The sequence below is a fragment of the Aotus nancymaae genome, unplaced genomic scaffold (genome assembly GCF_030222135.1).
Source record: "Aotus nancymaae isolate 86718 unplaced genomic scaffold, 86718_ANA_hifiasm-v0.15.2.pri h1tg000041l, whole genome shotgun sequence".
In the NCBI taxonomy this organism is placed as follows: domain Eukaryota; kingdom Metazoa; phylum Chordata; class Mammalia; order Primates; family Aotidae; genus Aotus; species Aotus nancymaae.
Window position 1 is genome coordinate 18896168 of NW_026988455.1, and position 21136 is coordinate 18917303.

The 21136-nt window shown below is 39.0% G+C and overlaps 1 protein-coding gene and 1 long non-coding RNA gene across 9 annotated transcripts in view; one reads left to right on the plus strand and one right to left on the minus strand.

Moving 5' to 3' along the window:
• ZNF510 (zinc finger protein 510) lies at nucleotides 1-20552 on the minus strand. 7 transcript variants are annotated; one of them, XM_064361549.1, is made up of 7 exons: nucleotides 19954-20043; nucleotides 19142-19217; nucleotides 17938-18178; nucleotides 16726-16784; nucleotides 7221-7347; nucleotides 6833-6928; nucleotides 1-4531 (listed from the first exon to the last, which is right to left on the minus strand). In XM_064361549.1, the coding sequence occupies exons 3-7, from the start codon at nucleotides 18005-18007 to the stop codon at nucleotides 2832-2834; spliced, it is 2052 nt and encodes a 683-aa protein (XP_064217619.1). In that variant the 5' UTR covers nucleotides 18008-18178; nucleotides 19142-19217; nucleotides 19954-20043; the 3' UTR covers nucleotides 1-2831. The 7 variants fall into 7 exon arrangements, with proteins under 7 accessions (XP_064217619.1, XP_064217620.1, XP_064217618.1 ...); XM_064361550.1 differs by lacking the exon at nucleotides 19142-19217 and having other exon boundaries at nucleotides 17941-18178; nucleotides 19954-20042; XM_064361548.1 differs by lacking the exon at nucleotides 19142-19217 and having other exon boundaries at nucleotides 19954-20042.
• Nucleotides 19860-21136, plus strand: part of LOC135268674 (uncharacterized) — a 16835-nt gene continuing 15558 nt past the window's right edge. Inside the window, exon 1 of one of the 2 annotated variants that reach the window (XR_010337009.1) lies at nucleotides 19860-20098. This is a non-coding gene — a long non-coding RNA (uncharacterized LOC135268674). Of the gene's footprint in view, nucleotides 20099-20130; nucleotides 20369-21136 lie in introns of those variants that run through there. The other variant, XR_010337010.1, reaches the window with a different exon arrangement.

A 21136-nucleotide genomic window follows, 5' to 3' on the forward strand; every position in this document is an offset into this window, starting at 1 on the left:
TCTAAGGACAAAAGAAAATTATTTTAATAAAGAAAAAATTTACATATTTCTTTAAAGTGATCAGATATACATGTAATTTCAATACTGAAAAGAGCCTTAGAGATCATGTTTATCTCACTCAAGGTGGTTGCAGCCCAGTCAGGTTACAGGACAAAGGTATCAGGGCCAGTTTCTGGAGCATCTTCCCCCACTGCTGGTAGGGGCCCCATGGCCACTTTGCAGTTGAGGTGAGACAATGCACTAGTGTATTGCCAAGGCTGTTTGTCTTTGGGTCCTCAAGGGATGAGGTATAAACTCCAGGGTGTGAGGCTGGGCTTCAGGAATGGTGTGCTGGCCTTGGAAGGTGGAAGACAGAGGACCCAAAGTGAGAGTCTGTGGCCACATTTACACCAACCTACCTGTAAGCACCTGAATTCTTTTAAAAAGCTGAAAAACTTCCCACATATATTGGCTAAAAGAACACATAGTTTCATCACCTGTTTTTTTTTTTCAAAACTCTCATGTTCCTAGTGAAAAAAATATAAAGGATAGTTACAAGTGTTTAGTGAATAGACTCCATAATCTTCCAGGAAGAAAACTAGGTGGACAGTAGGGTCTTGTCCCACAAAGCCTCCAGCAGGCTCCATTTAAGTTAATTGGATCATGTGCCATCCTGGACTCTTAAGTGCCCTTCCCTAGTAGTTGCTAAAACTAACTTATTTATTTACTTATTTAGACGTAGTCTCTCTGTTGCCCAGGCTGGAGTGCAATGGTGTGATCTCAGATCACCACAACCTCTGCCTCCTGGCTCAAGCAATTCTCCTGTCTCAGTTCCCCAAGCAGCTGGGATTACAGGCACCCACCACCATGCCTGGATAATTTTTGTATTTTTACTAAGAGACAGGGTTTTACCATGCTGGCCAGGCTCGTGTTGAACTCTCAACCTCAGGTGATCTGCCTGCCTTGGCCTCCCAAAGTGCTGGGATTACAGGCATGAGCCACCGCACCCAGCCAAACTTCATCTTTTTGACATAAAATGACAAAAGTGGCAACTGTTATATTATTTGGATTTTATAATAAAAGTAGTCCATTGTAGCAAGGAGATTTGGAAGATTCCCAAGGTAAATCCCTTAACTGTGCAGGTTGGGTCCTAGATTTGAAACAGAATTTATGCAGCACCCAACATATGCAGGTCATCACCACGGTGGAAGAGACAGGCCCCGACCTCAAGGAGCTGGAGCTGTTAGGGAGAGGGAGGTGATGAAGGAGGACTTCTGGGAGGAAGGGAAAGCTGACATCAACCAGAGCAGCCAATCACTAAGGGAAGGTAAAGAGGTGAGCATCTTAGCAGAGACTAGCACATCTGCAACCCTGAGAAGATTCTGTAGTGAGTAGGTCCAGGTGTTGGGTGATGAAGCTTGCTGAGTGGAGTGTTTGAACATAGGGGGACCACTGGAGAGTGCAGAACAGACCATTCTGGTTCTTGGTTACTGCAAAAGAAACCACCCAGAAACTCAGTGACTTGGTAGAAACATCTTTCACATTTTCCACCTGGACTTGGCTGTGTGGTTTCATGGGAAGACATCTGTAGGCTCTATCTGTGCTGGAGACATCTGTAGGGCTTGATGAGGCTAGACATCTGCAAAGGCTCACTCACATGGCTGGCTGCAGATTCTGGTGTTGGCTGGTTTAGCTTGGGCTGTTGACCAAAGCACCTGCCTGGGGCCTCTCCACAGCTTGGGCTTCTCCCAGCATAGTACTGAACCCTGTATATACTATGTTTTCCTATATATACAAGCCTATGATAGTTCAATTTATAAATTAGGCACAGCAAGAGATTAACAACTAATAATAAAGTAGAATAATTATAACGACATGACAGTAGAACTGCTCTTGCAATTTGGGGTCATTATTTAGCAAAATAAGGGTTACTTGAATACAAGCACTGCCATAGCCTGACAGGTGATCTGATAACTAAAATGCCAAGTAAGTGACTCACTGGCAGATAGTGTATACACTGTGGATACACTAGACTCAGGGATGATTCAGCAACCCTCATGGGAGAGCAGGAGGGCATGAGACTTATCACACTACTAAGAATTGTGTGCAATTTAAAATGTAGAAATTGCTTATTTCTGGATCCATTTAATAACTTTAAAGTGCAATTGACCACGGGTAATAGAAATTGCATAAAGTGAAAATGCAGATAAGGGGGGACTAGTGTACAAACTTAATTTTTACTTATATAGTGTTCAACTGGGAAAGATGCAGAAAAGGAGAATTTTGCTGCATATATTCATTCAGGCACACTGACTTCTTTATCTTGTACTGTGCTGCAGTAAAGCACAGCACCAAGTTTGTCCTAGAAATCATATCCATTTTGTTGTGACAGGGCCCTGGTAGTTAAGTTAGGGAAGTTTCTTATTTCTCAGACTGGGATGTGATATACATCATGGACATCCACATCCTGGTAGTTAGTCACAAAGACTCACTTGGATGAAAAGGAGATTGGGAAATTTGGACTAGTTATGTGCCTGGAGTAAAGTGAAATTGGTACTGGTGAACAGAATACCAGCTTGTGTGATGTGTAAGAACTATCTAATAGGGTATGACTTCATTCAGGCCTATCCATAGTACTCTGAAAAGAAACAAAAAAGCCTCTGAAGGTTGCCTTTTGGACACAATTCTTCCTGCATTCATCTTCATATGCTTTCTCTAAGTGAATTCTCTGATTCACTGTGAGGGTTTACTTCTGGGACTGTCTTACATTCACTACCCTCAATTGGTTTCTTGTATATCTCTGATGTCAAAAGGGGTAATCTTTTTGTCGAAAGGATTTTCCAGTTATTACATCAATAGAGATTCCCCTCCCCCTGAATTTTCTGGCATATGCTTAGGGTTGACTTCTTATGTAATTTCCCATATTCATTGCATTCATAAGATTTCTCCCTACTGTGAGTTCTTTGATGTATTCTGAGGTTTGATTTCTGGCCAAAAGTTTTTCCACATTTACTACACTGAAAGGGTTTCTCCCCTGTGTGAATTCTCTGATGATCACTAAGGATTGCTTTCCGGACAAACTTTTTCCCACATTCATTACATTTAAACGGTTTCTCCCCAGTGTGAATTCTTTGATGCACTCTGAGGGTTGATGTCCGGGCAAAAGTTTTCCCACATTCGTTACATTTGAATGGCTTCTCTCCCGTGTGAGTCTTCTGATGTTGAATGAGATGGTCTTTTCGCCAGAAGGATTTTTCACATTCGTTACATTGGTAAGTTTTCTCCCCAGTGTGAGTTCTCTGATGTATTCTGAGGTTTGACTTCTGGCCAAATGTTTTTCCACATTCATTACACTGAAAGGATTTCTCCCCTGTGTGAATTCTGTGATGATCTCTGAGAGTAGACTTCTGAACAAAAGTTTTCCCACATTCACTACATTTATAGGGTTTCTCTCCTGTGTGAATTCTTTGATGTCCCCTGAGGGTTGACTTCTGGACAAATGTTTTTCCACATTCATTACATTTATAGGGTTTTTCTGCTGTGTGAATTCTCTGATGAGTACTGAGGTGTGACTTCTGGGAGAAAGTTTTTCCACATTCACTACATTCAAATGGTTTCTCTCCTGTGTGAGTTCTCTGATGTTGAATGAGATGTCCTTTCTGACAGAAGGATTTCCCACATTCATTACATTTATAGGGTTTTATCTTCAAGTGACTTCTCTGGTGAACTCTGTGAACTGACATCTGGTAGGATTTCTTATTTTGATGATATTCAGAGGATTTAACCCAAGTCTGTGTTCTGTCACTACATACCACTGGATTCTCTTCTGTGACAGTTGTCTGAGGTTCAGTGAGGTGTGCCTTTCTGTTGAAATTATTTCCACTTGAATTTAATTCACAATGTTTCACACCCACGTTACATTTATTATATTCCTCCACAGTTGACTTCTCAAAGGATTTCCCGTATTGATTAAGATGAGGATGCTTCTCCCCTGTGCCAGTTCCCCTGTGGTCAAAGAGAGTTGTCTTATCACATTTTTTCCTAAATTTATCATCTTTACAGGATTTTTCTCCTGTGTGAGGATTCTTATGTTTAACACAGAAAGCCTTATCATTAAAGGCTTTTCCAATTTTATTACATTCAAAAGCTTGCTCCAAAGTTTGAAACTTTGAATGCTTGGGAAGATTTTCATTATAACTGAGAGCTTTCATATTTTTATTATGTTCATAAAATTTCTCCCCAGTCTGAGTTTTCTCAAAGTTAATTTCGAAAGGTGAATTCTCACATACATTACAGCAACCTACTTTCTTTGTTGAATAGTTTCTATTATTAATGATAAATTCAGAAATACTTTGCAAATTCATTCCCCATGAGTCACATTTGCAGGACATTTTTGTTGAAGCAACAGCAGCTACATGCAGAGTAAATGGTTTCCCCAAAACCTTCTCTTCCTCTCTAGTCAATGTTTTATTATTGATACATATTACTTGCTGCAAGGGTTTGTCTTTGATGTTCTTGTTCTGCTTGATCAGGTCATCACCTCTGTAATCTTCTAAAACAGAAATATGGAGAACATCTTATGACTCTTATATCTTTTATGGGTAGGGCTTATCAACATTCAGCCTAGGTTGCACTTAATTATTTGATTTTTTAAGATTAAATAATTCATATATATGTGTGTATTAATATATATCTCAGAACACCCTCCTTTAAAAGTAATATTAGTATAGTGCAAATGGAAAAGGAAACTGGTAACAAATACACATTTTGCATGTGATTAATAAGATTTTCCTAACTGGGTTGATTGATAGAAGAAAGAAAAGAAAAGAAAACTTAGAGTTTTATAGGGGTGGTTATTTTAGGGAGTAGGAAAAATAGATAATGGGATAAAAACAAAAACCCTAAATGTAAGTAGTATAACAAGGAAAATCAGGAGATAACAGAATTTTTGGAATAGGTCCAACACAGAATAGGTTTAGAAGGAGAACGTAAATTACACTGCATGTCTTGACATTATCTGGATTATAATGGTTAGAATAGTTTATTGTCTACATTCTTACAATTTGATATCCCTCATCAGTTTTTCAACATCAAATTAAATTTATAACATAACCAACTCCCTTATGACTAAATAAAAAATGTTTATACCTCTAACTCATCTTGTGATTGTGATTCATAGAAATACAAGCAAGTATAAAATTGTTGAAAATAAAATCCATTCTTGCAACTAACTTAGATGCCCTGCTCCACTCTGGCTGTCATACTGTTGATTTATTCCATCAGAACTAAGCACTAAGTGAACCTGATCATCCCATCCTAAGTTTCTACATTTCAATCTGACATGAGGGGTACAATTTTAACTAGGGTATTACAGAATGTTTTACTGTGAAAATGATGTTTAAGAAAGGTCTGGATACTTTATGCATTCTAAATGCCTATCCTTGATAGGTCATATTGCAAATATCATCTGCGACTTCTTGCTTTTCTCTTACACTTTATCAAGCATGAAACAATATCAACTTGCATAAAACTTTCATCAGCAACTTAATAGTAGTAAGTGAACACTCATGGAATTAGAAACCATGTCATGAAACACAAATGGCTCTGAAAAAAATCCCCGTTTACCTCTGCTTGGTTACAAACTCTATATGTTTAGAATTCACCACTCTCTAATACTTATGTAATCATTTCCTTGATTTTCTTTATAGTTTTATAACCAATATATGAATTCCTAAAAATGTAGTTGAATTTTGCCTGCTTCTGACACCTTTACATAAATATAACCATATAAGCATATTTTTTTGTTTTCTTTTGATTAATATTATGCTTATAATCAGTGTACAAGATATTATGTGGCTGTATAATTTTTTCCTTAAAGAATACAACTATTTCTCCATTCTACTGTTGATAAGCACAATTTCTGCCAAACATAAACAATTCTACCATTAATATTCTTTTATGTATTCCAGAGAATACAATCATATCTTTTTGTCGGTCATATGATTAGAAAACGTATTGCTTGGCTACATCATATGCAGAAGTTTACCTTGATTAGAAAACATCTTCATGGGATACAAAGGCATAGGAATGATAAAATGGACTTTGGGGACTCAGGGTGGTGAAAGGGTGGGAAGAAGGAGAGGGATAAACGACCACAAATTGGGTTCAGTGTATACTGCTTGGGTGGTGCACCAAAATCTCACAAATCACCACCAAAGAACTTACTTATGTAACCAAATACCACCTGTTCATCAAAAACCTATGGAAATTAAAAACAAATCCTCCTGATATCACAGTGGTTTTACCAGTTTATATTTCCAGTCAGTGGTCAAGGGTCTCTAACATTCCATATCCTCACCAAGACTTGGCATTGCCATATTTGTTCATCTCACTTCATATCTGTTATTTCACCTCATATCTCACTTCATATATTATTTTGTGCTCCATGAAAACTAATGAGATTGAACACATTTTTGAAGACTTACTGGCCACAGTAAAAGTTCCTGTTCAGTATTTTTGCCCATTTTTCAATTGGGTTGTCTACCTTTTACCATAATGACTTGCAGAAGTTCTTTATATTTTTCAGGAAGCATATCCTTTCTAAGTTATTTGCACTATATACATATTATGCTACTCGGTGGCTTGTCTTTTCACCCTTTGAATACTATCTTTTATTAACAAATTTCTTACTTTTAATGGAATCAATTTTATTAATCATTTTCTTTTAACTGCTGCTTTTTGTGCCTTTAGGCTTTCTAACAAAAGTCTTGGAATATTCAGGTATTCACCCCTAAAGTGACCTGGAGTCTAACCACTCCTGCAGAATTCTGTTTACTACTGCTCAGTAACTCACTTGGGTGACTCTTGTTTGAGAATTCCTCCTCTGAGAACCAAGGCTCTGCTCCTTGCTCCAACTTGAAGATCACCTCTGGTTTGAAAAGGCAGTACCCTGTAAATAAAGAATAATCAAGGACTTAGGCCAGATATATGAAATTTTCGTCTCCAAAACTAGGAGAAAATACAGCTTTGGAAGCAGTATCCTGAAAGTGCTCCTTTGCATTATCGTTGGGAGCTGACAATACATTTTTTCTAGTCCTTGACAGGGCTTAGTTACTTCGGACTCTTGAATGAAAAGCTTAAATAACATTAAAATTTAAGTAAATTGTTCACATGTATTGGCACTTAAAAAAGAAATATTTTCCATATGGAGTTACAAGGGTAGGTTATGTTTACATGCTCACCCACTGAGACGAGGTGGCTGTAGTTCTCCAGCATCACATCTCTGTACAGATTCCTCTGAACAGGTGCCATTTGCTGCCACTCCTCCTGGGTGAATTCTATAGTCACGTCCTTGAATGACACTGATTCCTGTAACAGTACATTTCTATTCAATTTGAAGCATTCAGAATTAGATGATGTAGAAATCACCCATGAAATCAATTTGTATCATATTTAACTCTAAGAAGCTTAAACAAATATAAAGGATGCCTACTTTGCATTTAATTTTATCTTATACTTTGAAAGTATTAAACTAGTAAAAGTTTTTATAGGCCAGGTGCAGTGGCTCATGCCTATAATCCCAGCACTTTGGGAGGCCAAGGTGGGAGGATTGCTTGAGCCTAGGAGTTTAAGACCAGACTGGGCAATACAGCAAGGCCTTGTCTCTAAAAAAATTTAAAAAATTAGCCAGGTATGGTGGTGTGTGGCTCTAGTCCCAGCTACTTGGGAGTCTGAGGCAGGAGGATCGCTTCAGCCCAGGAAGATGAGGCTGCAGTGGACCATGATCACACCACTGTATACCAGTCTTGGTGACAGAGCAATACCTTGTCTCAAAGAAAATGTTTATAAATGATCTATATATATTCATGAGTTATATACATAGATGATAAATAGATACATCAGTAAAACTTTTCTTTTTTTTAATTCTTAGTTTTGTAGCCGAAAAATGCAAATAAACTTCCTACAATTTTTATTCCAACCCAATAGACTACGCTGGGCATACATCAGGGCAGGGATCAGCAAATTATGGCCTTTGGGCCAAATCTGTTTTGCCAGTTTTTTGTTAATGTGTGGTTTTTCTGTGTGGCCTATGCTAATCTTGAACTCCTAGCTTCAAGTGATCCTCCCACATTGACCTCCAAAACCTCTGGGATTATAGGTGTGAGTCACTGCATGTGGCCACTTGCCACTTTTTAAATAAAGTGAATTGGCACATAGGCACACCCAATCATGTTGCATTGTTTATGGCTGCTTTTGTGCTGAAATAACACTGAGAAGTTCCATCAGAGACTTTATGATTTTCAAAACTGAAAATATTTATTACTAGCCCTTTACAGAAAAAATTTACCAGCCTCTGGACTAAATAATCAAATTAAAGTAAAGATAAAGAAAGTATACTACAACAACAAAGAAAACATATTTTATATATATAGGGATTATACAGATTGAAAATAAAAGGATGGAAAAAGACATACTATATAATCAAAACCAAAAGATAGTTGATATGATTGCATTTAATATCATATACATATTTTAAGTTAAGAAAGAGGTATAAAAAATCAGTAACAATTTGTAATGATAAAATGGTCCTTTCAATAGAAGATACAACAAACCAAAATTGGTATGCACCTGGCAAACACAGCTTCCCAATGTAATCATTTCTCATTATTCACAGATTACGTATTTGTAAATTTACATACTAAAATTATTTGCAATCTCAAAATCAACACTTGCCATTATTTTGCAGTCACTTTTGGACATAGGCAGGAAGGTAAAAAGTTTGAATTGCCTGACCTACATGTTCCCAGATGAGGATGAACACGATGATCTTCTACTTTCTTGTTTCAGTTCTGACACTGTAAATAAGTGTTCATTTCTCAATATGAAATGCCATATTTACTGCATTTTTGTGTTTTCTTGATTATTTCACTTTTTAAATGGCCCATATGTATAGCACTTACATGCTTGCTGTCTAGTGTGCCTACATGCAAGAAGCTTGTGATATGTCTCATGGAGAAAATATCTGTTAGATAAGGATCATTCAGGCATTAGTTATGGTGTTGATGGCCATTAGTTCAATCTTTGTGAATCAACAATATTAAATAATGTGTCTTTATGCATAAAGATACATAAAAACAAGATTATGTACTGACTGGTTGACAAAAATGTGACCAGAGGCTTAACCCTGTATTTCTCTGCTGAGCAGTGGTTCAGTATTTATTAGTTCAGTGTTTGTAGTGACTTTTGGGAACATTACTACTGAGAATAATGAGAACTGGCTATATATCAACAAAAGTTGACAGAAGTGATATACCAATCCACAATTATAATTAGTGATTTTAAAGTAACTCTTCCAGTAACTCATAGAAAAGCAGATTAAGAAAAACCAATAGGGATATAGAACAGGAGTCAGTGAACTATTGCACAAAGGTCAAACCCAGCTTACCACTACTGTTTTTTTTTTAAATAAAATTTTCATGGAACATAGCCACATTCGATTTTTTTGTTTTTGAGATGAAGTTTTGCTTTCGTTGCCCACACTGGAGTGCAATGGCGTGATCTCGGCTCACTGCAACCTCTGTCTCTCGGGTTCCAGTGATTCTCCTGCCTCAGCCTCCTGAGTAGCTGGGATTACAGGCATGCACCACCACGTCTGGCTAATTTTGTATTTTTAGTAGAGATAGGGTTTCTCCATGTTGGTCAGGCTGGTCTTGAACTCCTGACCTCAGGTGCTCCACCCACCTTGGCCTTCCAAAGTGCTGGGATTACAGGCCTGAGCCACTGCGCCTGGTCTTCATTTGTTTATATATTATCTATGGCTGCTTAACACTACAGCTGCAGAGATTGGTAGTTGCAACAGATACTGTATCTCTCACAAAGCCTACTATCTGACGTTTACAGAAAAGGTTTTTTGACCACTGATATAGAAGATTGAAGACATAATTAACCAACCTGACTGACATATATAGAATAACCTCTGTATAACGTAACTCTCTGGTGTCCTTTGCACATTAAAAAAAAAAGGCAGTCTATCTCACTAAATTGCAAAAAGTTAAAATCATATAGTGTAGCTTTAGATCTCAGCTCAGAGATGTAGAGAGCTGATAAAAGCAATGCTAACATCCTTACAAGAATGATGCGGGGCAAATAGAAAATTAATATCCTTTTGAACTATTAGGAGAGTGATAGGTACCTGCCAGGAGAATCAGAACGTTCTCATTTGCTTACTGGAGCAGATGCTACTCAACTCCATCTAAGACAATTAAGAAGATAAAATTACTAGAAAAATTTAACAACCTGCTAAAGGCAAGTGTATACTAGTGTGAGTATGTGAAGTCCCCAGGAGCCATACACACAGGGGGATTTTCACCTTGCTACAGGATCAAAAGGAAAGTCAGAAGAGAAATTAGGCTGGGCACAGTGACTCACACCTATAATCCCAGCACTTTGGGAGGTTGAGGCAGGCAGATCACTTGAGGTCAGGAGTTCGAGACCAGCCTAGCCAACATGGTGAAACCCCATCTCTACTAAAAATACAAAATTAGCCAGGTGAGGTGGTGCATGGCTGTAATCCTAGCTACTTGCATGGCTGAGGCAGGAGAATCACTTGAACCCAGGAGGCAGAGGTTGCAGTGAGCTGATGGTGCCACTGCACTCCAGCCTGGGTAACAAAGCAAGACTCAGTCTCAAAACAAACAAAACCCCAAAAACACAGAAATTAGAACATACATTGAGATTACTCACAATGAATGCACACAATACCAAAATGCATGTGATGCAGATAAAGCAGTGCTAAGCATGAAATTTATAGCTGTAATACGTATATTAAAAACAATCCCAAATCAATATCCTAATTGTACACTTGAAGGAACTAAATGAGGTAGGGAATTTACTACTAACCTCACAGAAATGAAAAAGACAGTAAAAGAACATGATGAACTGTATAGCAACAAATTACATAACCTAGATGAAATGGACAAATTCCTAGAAACACACAAACCACCAAAATGGACTCAAAGAAAAACAGAACATCCAAACAGACTCATATAAGAAGACTGAATCAGTAATCCAAATCCTCCCAACAAAGAAAGACTCAAGACCAACTGGTTGGTCTTTAAATGTTTAGTGAATTCTACTCATGCTATGATCTACCTTGAACCAAAGCCAGATAAAGAAATCACCCAAAAACTATCATCAATATCCCTTCTGAATATGTGTTTTCAACAACATACTAGCAAACCAAATTTTGCAACAAATTAAAAAGGACTATACACCATGATCAAGTACAATTTAATTCCAGGAATGCAACGTGGCTCACCATAAGAAAATAAATCAGTGTAATATATCACAATTATAAAATGAAAAAAACAAATCACATGATCATCTCAACTGATGCAGAAAAAGCATTTGACAAAAACACCCTTTCAAGATAAAAACATTTAACATAGTAGGAATAGAAGAGAACTGCTGCAACACAATAAAAAACATTTCTGAAAAACCACAGCTCACATAACACACTAGGCTAAAAAACAGGAAGATTTCTTCCAAATATCAGGAATAAGATGGGAATGCCTCTGCTTTCATCATTTCATTTTTTTTTTTTTTGAGATGGAGTCTCGCTTCAGGCTGGAGTGCAGTGGCATAATCTTAGCTCACTGCAACCTCTGCCTCCTTGGTTTAAGCAATTCTCTTGCCTCAGCCTCCCGAATAGCTGGGACTACAGGCGTGCACCACCACACCCAGCTAATTTTTGTATTTTTAGTAGAGATGGAATTTCACCATGTCGGATGTTGGTCAGGATGGTGACCTTGTGATCTGCCTGCCTTGGCCTCCCAAAGTGCTGGGATCACAGGTGTGAGCCACTGTCCCTGGCCTGCTTTCATCATTTCTATTCATTATACTGGAAGTTCTAGCTAGAGCAAATAGGTAAGACAAAGAAAAAAATGCATCCAAATTGGAAAGAAAAAAGTAAAACTATCTCTATTAATAGACCATGAGATTTAATATATGGAAAGGACTAAGGAAGAGACAAAAAACTACTAGAGCCAATAAATATATTCAGCAAAACTGTAGGATACAAGAAGAATACACAAGAATTATTTATCTCTCTGAATACTAGCAATGAATAACAAAAAAGAAAACAATTTCAATTACAACAGAGCAAAAAATAATGAAATAGGAATATATTTAACCAAGAAGGTACATGACTTATATGTGAACACTAGAAAACACTGCTTAAAGAAATTCAGAAGACATAAATAAATGGAAAGACACCCTGTGTTCATCGATTGGAAGATTTAATATTAAGATGATAATACTCCCAAAAGTGATCTACAGATTCAGTGAATCTATATCAAAATCCCAATGGCCTTTCTGCAGAAATATTGAACCTACAATTTATATGAAATTGCAGAGGAACCTGAATAGTCAAAACAATCTAGAAAAAAAGAAAAAAATTGGAGGGATTACATTTCCTGATTTAAAAACTTATTATAAAGCAACAGTAATCAAGACAGTGTGATACTGGCATAAATACAGACATACAGATCCATAGAATAGCACTGAGAGCCCAGAAATAAACCCATACATTGATCATTTATTGGAAAAAAATAGTTTTCAACAGATTTTTTTCCTAATAAATGGTCAATGTAATTATCCCTAATAAATGGGATAACTGAATCTCATCAAAAGAATGAAGTTGGACTCTTACCTCATACCATATTTTAAAATTGCCTCACAATAGCCAGGCATGGTGGCTCACACCTGTAATCCCAGCACTTTGGGAGGCTGAGGTGGGCGGATCACCTGAGGTCAGGAGCTCAAGACAAGCCTGGCCAACATGGTGACAGCCCGTCTCTACTGAAAAAAAAAAAAAAAGAAAAATTAGCCAGGCGTGGTGGTGAGTAACTGTACTCCCAGCTACTCGGGAGGCTGAGGCAGGAGAACTGCTTGAACCTGTGAGGGCAGAGGTTGCAGTGAGCCAAGTCTGTGCCACTGCACTCTAGCCCGGGTGCATTCAGTCTCAAAAAAAAAAAAAAATAGTCACGAAGATCACATATTATATGACTTCACCTATTAGAAATGTCCAGAATAGCCAAATGTATAGAAACAGAACACAAATTAGTTGCTGTTTAGGGCTGAGATCGTGTATGTCAGGATAGGGGATGATAGCTAAATGATACGGAATTTCTTTTTGAAGTGATGAAAACACTCTAAAATTGATTGTGGCAATCCATTTTATACTAAAAACCAGAAAACTGTACACTTGAAAAGTGTGAATTATATGGTATGTGAATTGTATCTTCATAAAGCTGTTACCAAAAAAAAAGACACTAGAATAAATAGGATAATTTGGATATTCTATATCCTATTAAAGAAACTGAATTCATGAGTAAAAACCAGGCACAAGAAAAACTCCCAAGGCTAGACTACCTCACAGGTATATTTTTCCAAACATTTAAGGAAGAAATAACAGCAATCTTAAATTCATTCAGAGTACAGAAAGTGAATACCTGTTTCCAAACTCATTTTTTGAGAATATAATGTTGACGCCAATACCTGACGTTACATGACAGCAAAACTGCAAGCCAGTATCTCTCCATTAATGTAGATAGAAAAATATTAATTGTCTTTATTGCAAAAAAATTTTGCACATTTAAAATCCAAAAAAATCCACAGATAAGCAATTAGAATGAATAAAATTTGTAAAATGCCTAGGTATAAGATGAATACTAAAAAATTCATTGTATTTTAATAAACTAACAATAAAGTGGAAAATGACATTTAAAAAGCAGTTATTTGTGCTATTATCAAAATACATCAAATACCTAGGAATCAATCTCATAAAAGATGTGAAAGACTTCACCTCTACTCTGAAAAACTTTCCATCAGGATTTTCTATGAAAACCGATAAAATTTCCATGAACGTAAAAAGGACCTAAAACTGTAAATAAATTCACTATAAATTCCTGACTTATTATAAAGGAACGGTAATTATGACAATGAAGTACTTGCAAAAAGATCAAATTTTGGACCAAAGGAAGAAAACATACAGTCTATATTAGACCTGCGTACAGGTCACTTGACTGACAAAAGACACAACTGCAGTTCAGTTGACAGAGGATGGTCTTCCTGACAAATGGTGCTAGAGCAACTGGATAGCCATATGGAAATATGAACCGTGACACTCACCTTATACCAAACACAAAATCTTACTGTATGTGCATCAAGCTAGAATAAACAAGGATGTAGTAACAATAAAGGAGAATATCTGTATGATCTTCAAGTACGGAAAGAGCTTTCAAATATGGTACACAAGGAACTGCCATTAAAGAAAGGACAATTCTGACCTTTATCAAAGGTAAAAACTTTGTTGTCAAAGACATTGTTTAAAAAATGAATAGGCAAGCCACAGAATCCAAGAACATTAGTAATGCATGCATGGCAAAAAACATGTTCTGATAACATTGAAATAATTTCTACTTAAAAGCAAATAACCCAATTAAAACAGAGTTGAATAGGTACTTTACATAATATATAAAAGGAAAGGATGTCTAAATGGCCAAAACACAAACAATGGTTGCCAACATTAGTATTTATCATGGAAAAGCAAATTATAAATTCTGATGAGATACCACACTATATAGCCACCAGAATAGCTAAAAACAAAAAGACTGATAGTAACACGTGTTGGTCAGAATCTGGTACAGCTAGAATGCTGGTGGGAATGTAAACTGATTCAACCATTTAGGCAGGTTACTCATAGTATGTATTAAAGCTGAACATATGTTTATTCTATGAAGCAGCAATTCCATTTCTAGGTATATCCCAAAAGCAATGAGGACATACCAAAAGACACAAAAGAATATTCACAGCAGCCTTACTCCTGATAGTCTGAAACAGGAAAAACCAATGAAAAAAAATGCACTAAGAGGAGAATGTGGAAATAAATTATGGTCTATTCAAATAATGAATACAGCCCAGCGGTAACAGGGAAATATTAAGATATAGAGCAAAACTGATGAATCTAAAAAATGTTATGTAAAGCCAGAACTCCCACTCCCTTGAAAACTGAAAAAGAGTACACTTTGTCTGATTTCACTGGTACAGTATTAAAAAATGAATTTATCTTTTTTCCTAACATGTGAGGTCAGAATAGTGGTTGTCCTTATAGAGGGAAGCAGCAGTGCTATCTTAATCTGGGTGCTAAATTGCATGAATATACATATATAAAAATCCATCCAGTTACACACTTAAGAGTGCACTTTACTAGTATTACAACTGTATCTCAGTTAAAGAACTAAGTTTTAAAAAGAAAAGAAGAGGCATACAAGAGAAAGAAAAATCTAACAAAATACATATAGTTGGTAATTTGGGAAGGTGGGAACCTTCCATATATATAATAATATATTTATATATTATTTCTTTGTATCTTTCTATATTTGAACAAATTCTGAATTCCTTACAGGAAAAAGAAATTTGAACATAGACTTGTACAAAGATGATGTGAGGACAGACATCTAAGCCACAGAATGAGGCCCTTCCCTCACAACTCTCAGAAAGAACCAAACCTGTTGACATCCTTTTTCTTTTTTTTTTTTTTTATGAGACAGAGTCTCACACTGCCACCCAGGCTAGAGTGCAGTAGTGTGATCTCGGCTCACTGCAATCTCCACCTCCTAGGTTCAAGCGATTCTCCTGCCTCAGCCTCCGAAGCAGCTGGGATTACAGGGGCCTACCATCATGCCCGGGTAACTTATGTATTTTCAGTAGAGACGGGGTTTCACCACGTTGGCCAGGCTGGTCTCGAACTCCTAACCTCAAGTGATCCATTCGCCTTGGCCTTCCAAAGTGTTGGGATTACAGGCATGAGCCACCGTGCCTGGCCCCTGTTGACATCTTGATCTCAGACTTCTGGGTTTCAGAATGGTGGGAAAATAAATTGCTGTTTAATCTACCCAGTCTGTGGTTCTTTATTATGGCAGCCCTAGCAAACTAATACCCCTAGTCTGGCTCTAACCTTTGTCTCTATCCCCTCTCTTATTATTCCCTAAGAGGAAGTTCAAATTGCAATGGGCAAAGATTCTTACTGGAGCTTGCATGCCTTGTTTAGCTTGCTCTCAAAATGCAGTAACCTCCTATACTGCAGCAACAAAAACCTCACCCATTCTTCAGGACAAAATCCTTTTAAACACTCCACCTCTGGTCAATGGAGCCTACACCACCAATCTGTCCTTTCTTTGACAATCTGTCTACCTGAACCTCTGTTTCCACTACCTGAAAAACTGTACTAATGAAAGCCTGAGTTTGGCACTAAGCCCTCTAATTCCACTGAGGAAAAAGCAGAAGCAACATACTGCATTTATTTCAGGGCTGTTATTAGGAAGATTTGCACTGACACTTACATGAAGACCAACAAAGACATTTTCCCTGACTTTGATAACTCTAGATTCCGTGAGGAATCAGTCCAGTTTAAGCTTCTCATCAATGCAAATCTGGAAACAAATATTGTCTGTCTGACTCTCTGCCGTGGCTATCAGAAATAATGAAAACAGCAGTTCCATTTTGGAAAATCTGTAACATCAGGGGACCTGCACCTTTCCACATGCCAATTCTGCTGTGCTATTGCCCTGCTTTTCTACACATTCCTTGGATGATTTTAATCTATTTCTACATTTCCACATTAATATGTGGACCCTTAAACACCTATAAAATCCATGATGAAAAAGGTGTTAGTAAATAACTCACCTGAGATATGTTCATTTTCTGCTGCTCCTCGACGAGTGTGGAGAAGCGTAAAGGATAACCTGAAAGTGAGGAAGGAGTCATGAGAGATCTGGGCAGCCTCTGTGTTACCTGCCTACCAATGTCATCACACCAGCTTGGGAAAAGACCTCTCTACAAAAAAACGTTCCTTTGACCCTTAAGAAAGGACAGAAAGCACTAAAGAGAAAGCACCCCCTAAATATGTGCATCCTTAATATGATCATGTGGATGAAACCTTGCTGGGATTTTTTTTTTTTTTTTTTTTGAGACAGGATCTGGCTCTGTTGCCCAGGCTGGAGTGGAGTGGCGTGATCTCAGCTCACTGCAACCTCCACCTCCCAGGTTCAAGGGATTTTCCCACCTCAGCCTCCTGAGTAGCTGGGACCACAGGCACCCGCCACCATGCCTGGGCAATTTTTGTATTTTTTTTGTAGAGACGGGGTTTCACCATGTTGCTCAGGCTGGTCTCAAACTCCTGACCTCAAGCAGTCTGCCCACCTTGGCCTCCCAAAATGCTAGAATTGGAGGGGTGAGCCATTTGCTGTTTTTCATCAGGTGATTGTAGATTGTTTTCATATTGATTTATTTAAAATTTATGTCTTTTTTGACTAATAAACAAAAAACTAAAACAGGATTAACATTCATATTCTGTTAATATTTACATCAACAGAAAACACAAAACTGAAAAAAAAATGAGATGCTGAAAAACAGACTATTTTAAAACCTTTTTGTTCTAACTTATAGTTGCTCAAAAAGACTTTTGATAAGATACTTCTGGTGACTCACCCGTGACAGAGTGAACAGCACTGTGCTTTGCTTCAAGCTCTGTCCTTTGTGACCGCGGACAAAACCATTCATCCTAGGTTCAATACTTTTTTAAGGTTTCAAAAGAGTCAGAAATAGAAAGCCTTTCCTGTATTATCATTTTGTGATTCTACAGGTTCAGGATAGAAGCAACCGTAGTAAATCTCTGGATGCTACATGTGATGGATGTTGTGTGAAAGCGATTCAGAATCTGGAAAGAGTGAGTCAAGAATGAAAAAAATGGGGGCTCTGTGAGGAGAATTAGAGACAGAATTAGAGACAGCCCTGGCTGGTTATGCCTTCCTTGGAGACCACGGAGAAAAGCCCTCCAGTAATGTGGCTTTTCCTGTGCAGCCTGACGGTCACCCATCCCTCTCCACCCCAGCTCACCACCTTCTGCAAGTTGGCCCACAGCATTCAGTGTCACACAATCTGTGATGGCTTCTGGATGTGGCGACATCACCAAGTCTGGCGCTCTCTAGGCAAGGGTTTGAGGACCTGCTGCTGGTGTGTCAAATCAAGATCTGCTCCTTTCTGGGTTCTTCTGCATCTGTTCGGAAGCCCTGGTGAGGAGGTCTCTGTCAGAGGGCAGTTCTTTGGCGGGACTCCTGTTCCTGGGGCTCCCTCCTTCCTGCAACACAAAGAGCTGCTTTGCTCCAGAGAAGCTGGGGCTGAGGCCTGGGTAACAAATTTATTTTTGCTGAAACCTCCATGGAAAGCAGTGTTCTTCACCTCAGTATGACTGACATTTTGGGCTGGACAATTCTCTGACATAAGGAGTGGTTCTATGCATTGTAGGATGTTTAGGAGCATTTCTAAACATGCACTAGACACTAGGACATCCCTTCTCCCTGTTGTGACAATCAAAAATGTCTCCAGGTCGGGCGTGGTGGCTCACGCCTATAATCTCAGCACTTTGGGAGGCCAAGGCGAGTGGATCACCTGAGGTCAAGAGTTCAAGACCAGCCTGGTCAACATGGTAAAACCCCATCTTTACTAAAAATATAAAAAGTTAGCCAGACATGGCAGTGCATGCTCAGGAGTTACTCAGGAGGCTGCAGCAGGAGAACTGCTTGAACCTGGGAGGCACAGGTTGCAGTGAGCAGAGATCACGCCACAGCACTCCAGCCTGGGCAACAGAGCAAGACTCAGTCTCAAAAAAAAAAAAAAAAAGTCTCCAGACATTTCCAAAGTTCCCTGGGGAGCAAAATCCTCCTGGTTAAGAACAACTGATGTAAGGCCTTAAACCTGCTTCTCTTGCCATTCATTAGAACCCGCTATCCATGACTACAGCCTCCAGTCACATCAACTACTGAGCACTTGAAATGTGGCCAGGGCCGCATGTTGAAATAAAATTTTGGATACACTGAGAAAACCACAGAAAGTTCTTAAAATTACTTTCATGTTTTAGATTTTCCTGTAGCTACTAGTTTAACATTTAAAATTACCCATGTGACTCAATTTCACTGCACTAGAATATCAGACCGACTTCTAAAGACAGAGACAGCAGGGACAGCACAGGAGGCGGCAGGAGCTTCAGTCTAACCGAAAGGCTCTGGAGACATCCCAGAAAACCCACAACAAATACACTTGCCACATAGTAAGATTCTGTCCACGTTGACTTCACAATCATGGTCCTGGAGTTTTGGTGACAAGTCATTCACCTAGTGCTGTGAAGGGTGCAACGCTGCGTTAGGTAGGTAGGCCATTACAAACAGCCTGATTTGAGGAGTAAAGCTTATCTGTTTTGGCATCCTAGCTCCCTCATCGTGTGTGAGCTTGGTTCTATCATTTCGCCTCTCCTTCTTCATTTTTAAAGATATAAACAGGGTGGTTGTGAGAATTAAACGAAATGCTACATGAAAAGAACAAAGTGTCTTCCAAATACGACGGGAATCTACCTTTACATGCTGCTTAGTAGCTAGCACTTAGCTAAATGCTTTACAGGTGATGCCTTATCTCTGCACATCACAAAATAGTTTTTACTAATATCCTCATTTTCAAACGCTCAAGTGACAGAGCCAAAATTCACCAGGTCCTTCTGGCTCCTAGGCTCGGGCTTTCAACACAGACCCACGGGCCGTACGCGCTTTGTGGCAGGTTCATGGTCAATACAGCAAACGCGCATTCCCCTACTGTCGCCAGCACCGCGTCTCCTGACGCCCGGCTGCGCTCGGCCACCCACACGTCGGCCCACACCGAGCATTTTCCAACAAGGACTCAGCCCCGCCTACACCCCCGGGGCCCGCCCCCTCCGGCCCTTCTCAGGCTGAGGTCCGGGCCCAGCCCGGGCACTGGGAGCGGAGGGCCTGCTTTGGGGGAGTTCCCGGGACGTCGCGTTCCCATGCCCTGCAGCCCATCCCTCCCTGCAGGTCGGCAAGCCGCGCGGAGGTCCGACACTCTCACCTGAGCTGCGAACCCTCCGCACTCGCAAACACCGAGAGGGGATAGCTGGAAAGTGGTGCTGACCGCACAGGCACAGACGAAGACGCAGCGTATCCGCTCCCAGCATGCTGCGCGGTAACTCGTAAGTTGCAAGGCTGCGTTTCTGGTAAGTCGGGCGCCCGCTCGCGGTGTTTTTGTTTTTGTTTCCCCATCAAGATTTACGGAGTAATAACGTGGACTGTCCTGGTAACCGGAGCCCGGGTTCTGTCAGAGCCCCAGAGGTTGTGGGTTAGACTCGATGACATAACAGCAAATGCAGCGTGTGGCTGCAGAAAACAGGAGCCGTGGAAGACGTTTGAAAACAATTGGGAAAATTTGTATACGGACTAGAAATTGGAATTATTAAGGAAAGTAACTGTGGCAGCATTGAGATCATGTAGGTTATCTTGCTTATTCATAGAGATGTATATTTAAGTGTTTAGGGTCGTATTATGTTTGTAAGTTTTTGGTTTTTTTTTTTTTTTTAATGAGACGGAGTCTCGCTCTGTCCTCCAGGCTGGAGTACAATGGCGCGATTTCAGCTCACTGCAACCTCCGCCTCCCAGGTTCAAGCAATTCTCCTGCCTCAGCCTCCCGAGTAGCTGGGATTACAGGCGTGCGCCACCATGCCAAGCTAATTTTTGTACTTTTAGTAGAGATGGGGTTTCACCATGTTGTCCAGGCTGATCTCGAACTCCTGAGGCCTCAAGTGATCGGCTGGCCTCCGCCTCCCAAAGTACTGGGTTTACAGGCATGAGTTACCACGCCCAGCCCATTTGTCAGTTATTTTAAAAAATAATTAAAAATGACAAGTATGGCAAAATGATAAGAATATCTACTTCGATAACATGGTTGTGCTTATTGACTATGTGTTGGAAAATTTTGTAATATAAAGTTTATAAAGGGAAAACTTTGGATTGTCATGTTACAAGTGTGCCTTTTAACTTACAGCTGCCACAAAAATATATAAACAGCTCTGCGAATAAAGCTGTAAAATGTAACAAATACTAGAAAATGGAATCCATTATTAACATAAAAGAATAATATTTGTGATCCTCAGAGTTTATCTCTAGGGAAAAGAAGAAAAAGCAAGTAAGCTGTTCAGTATTACATAATACCTGAAGTATACACAGTCCCAAGTAAGAAAACCATTATCCACAAATTA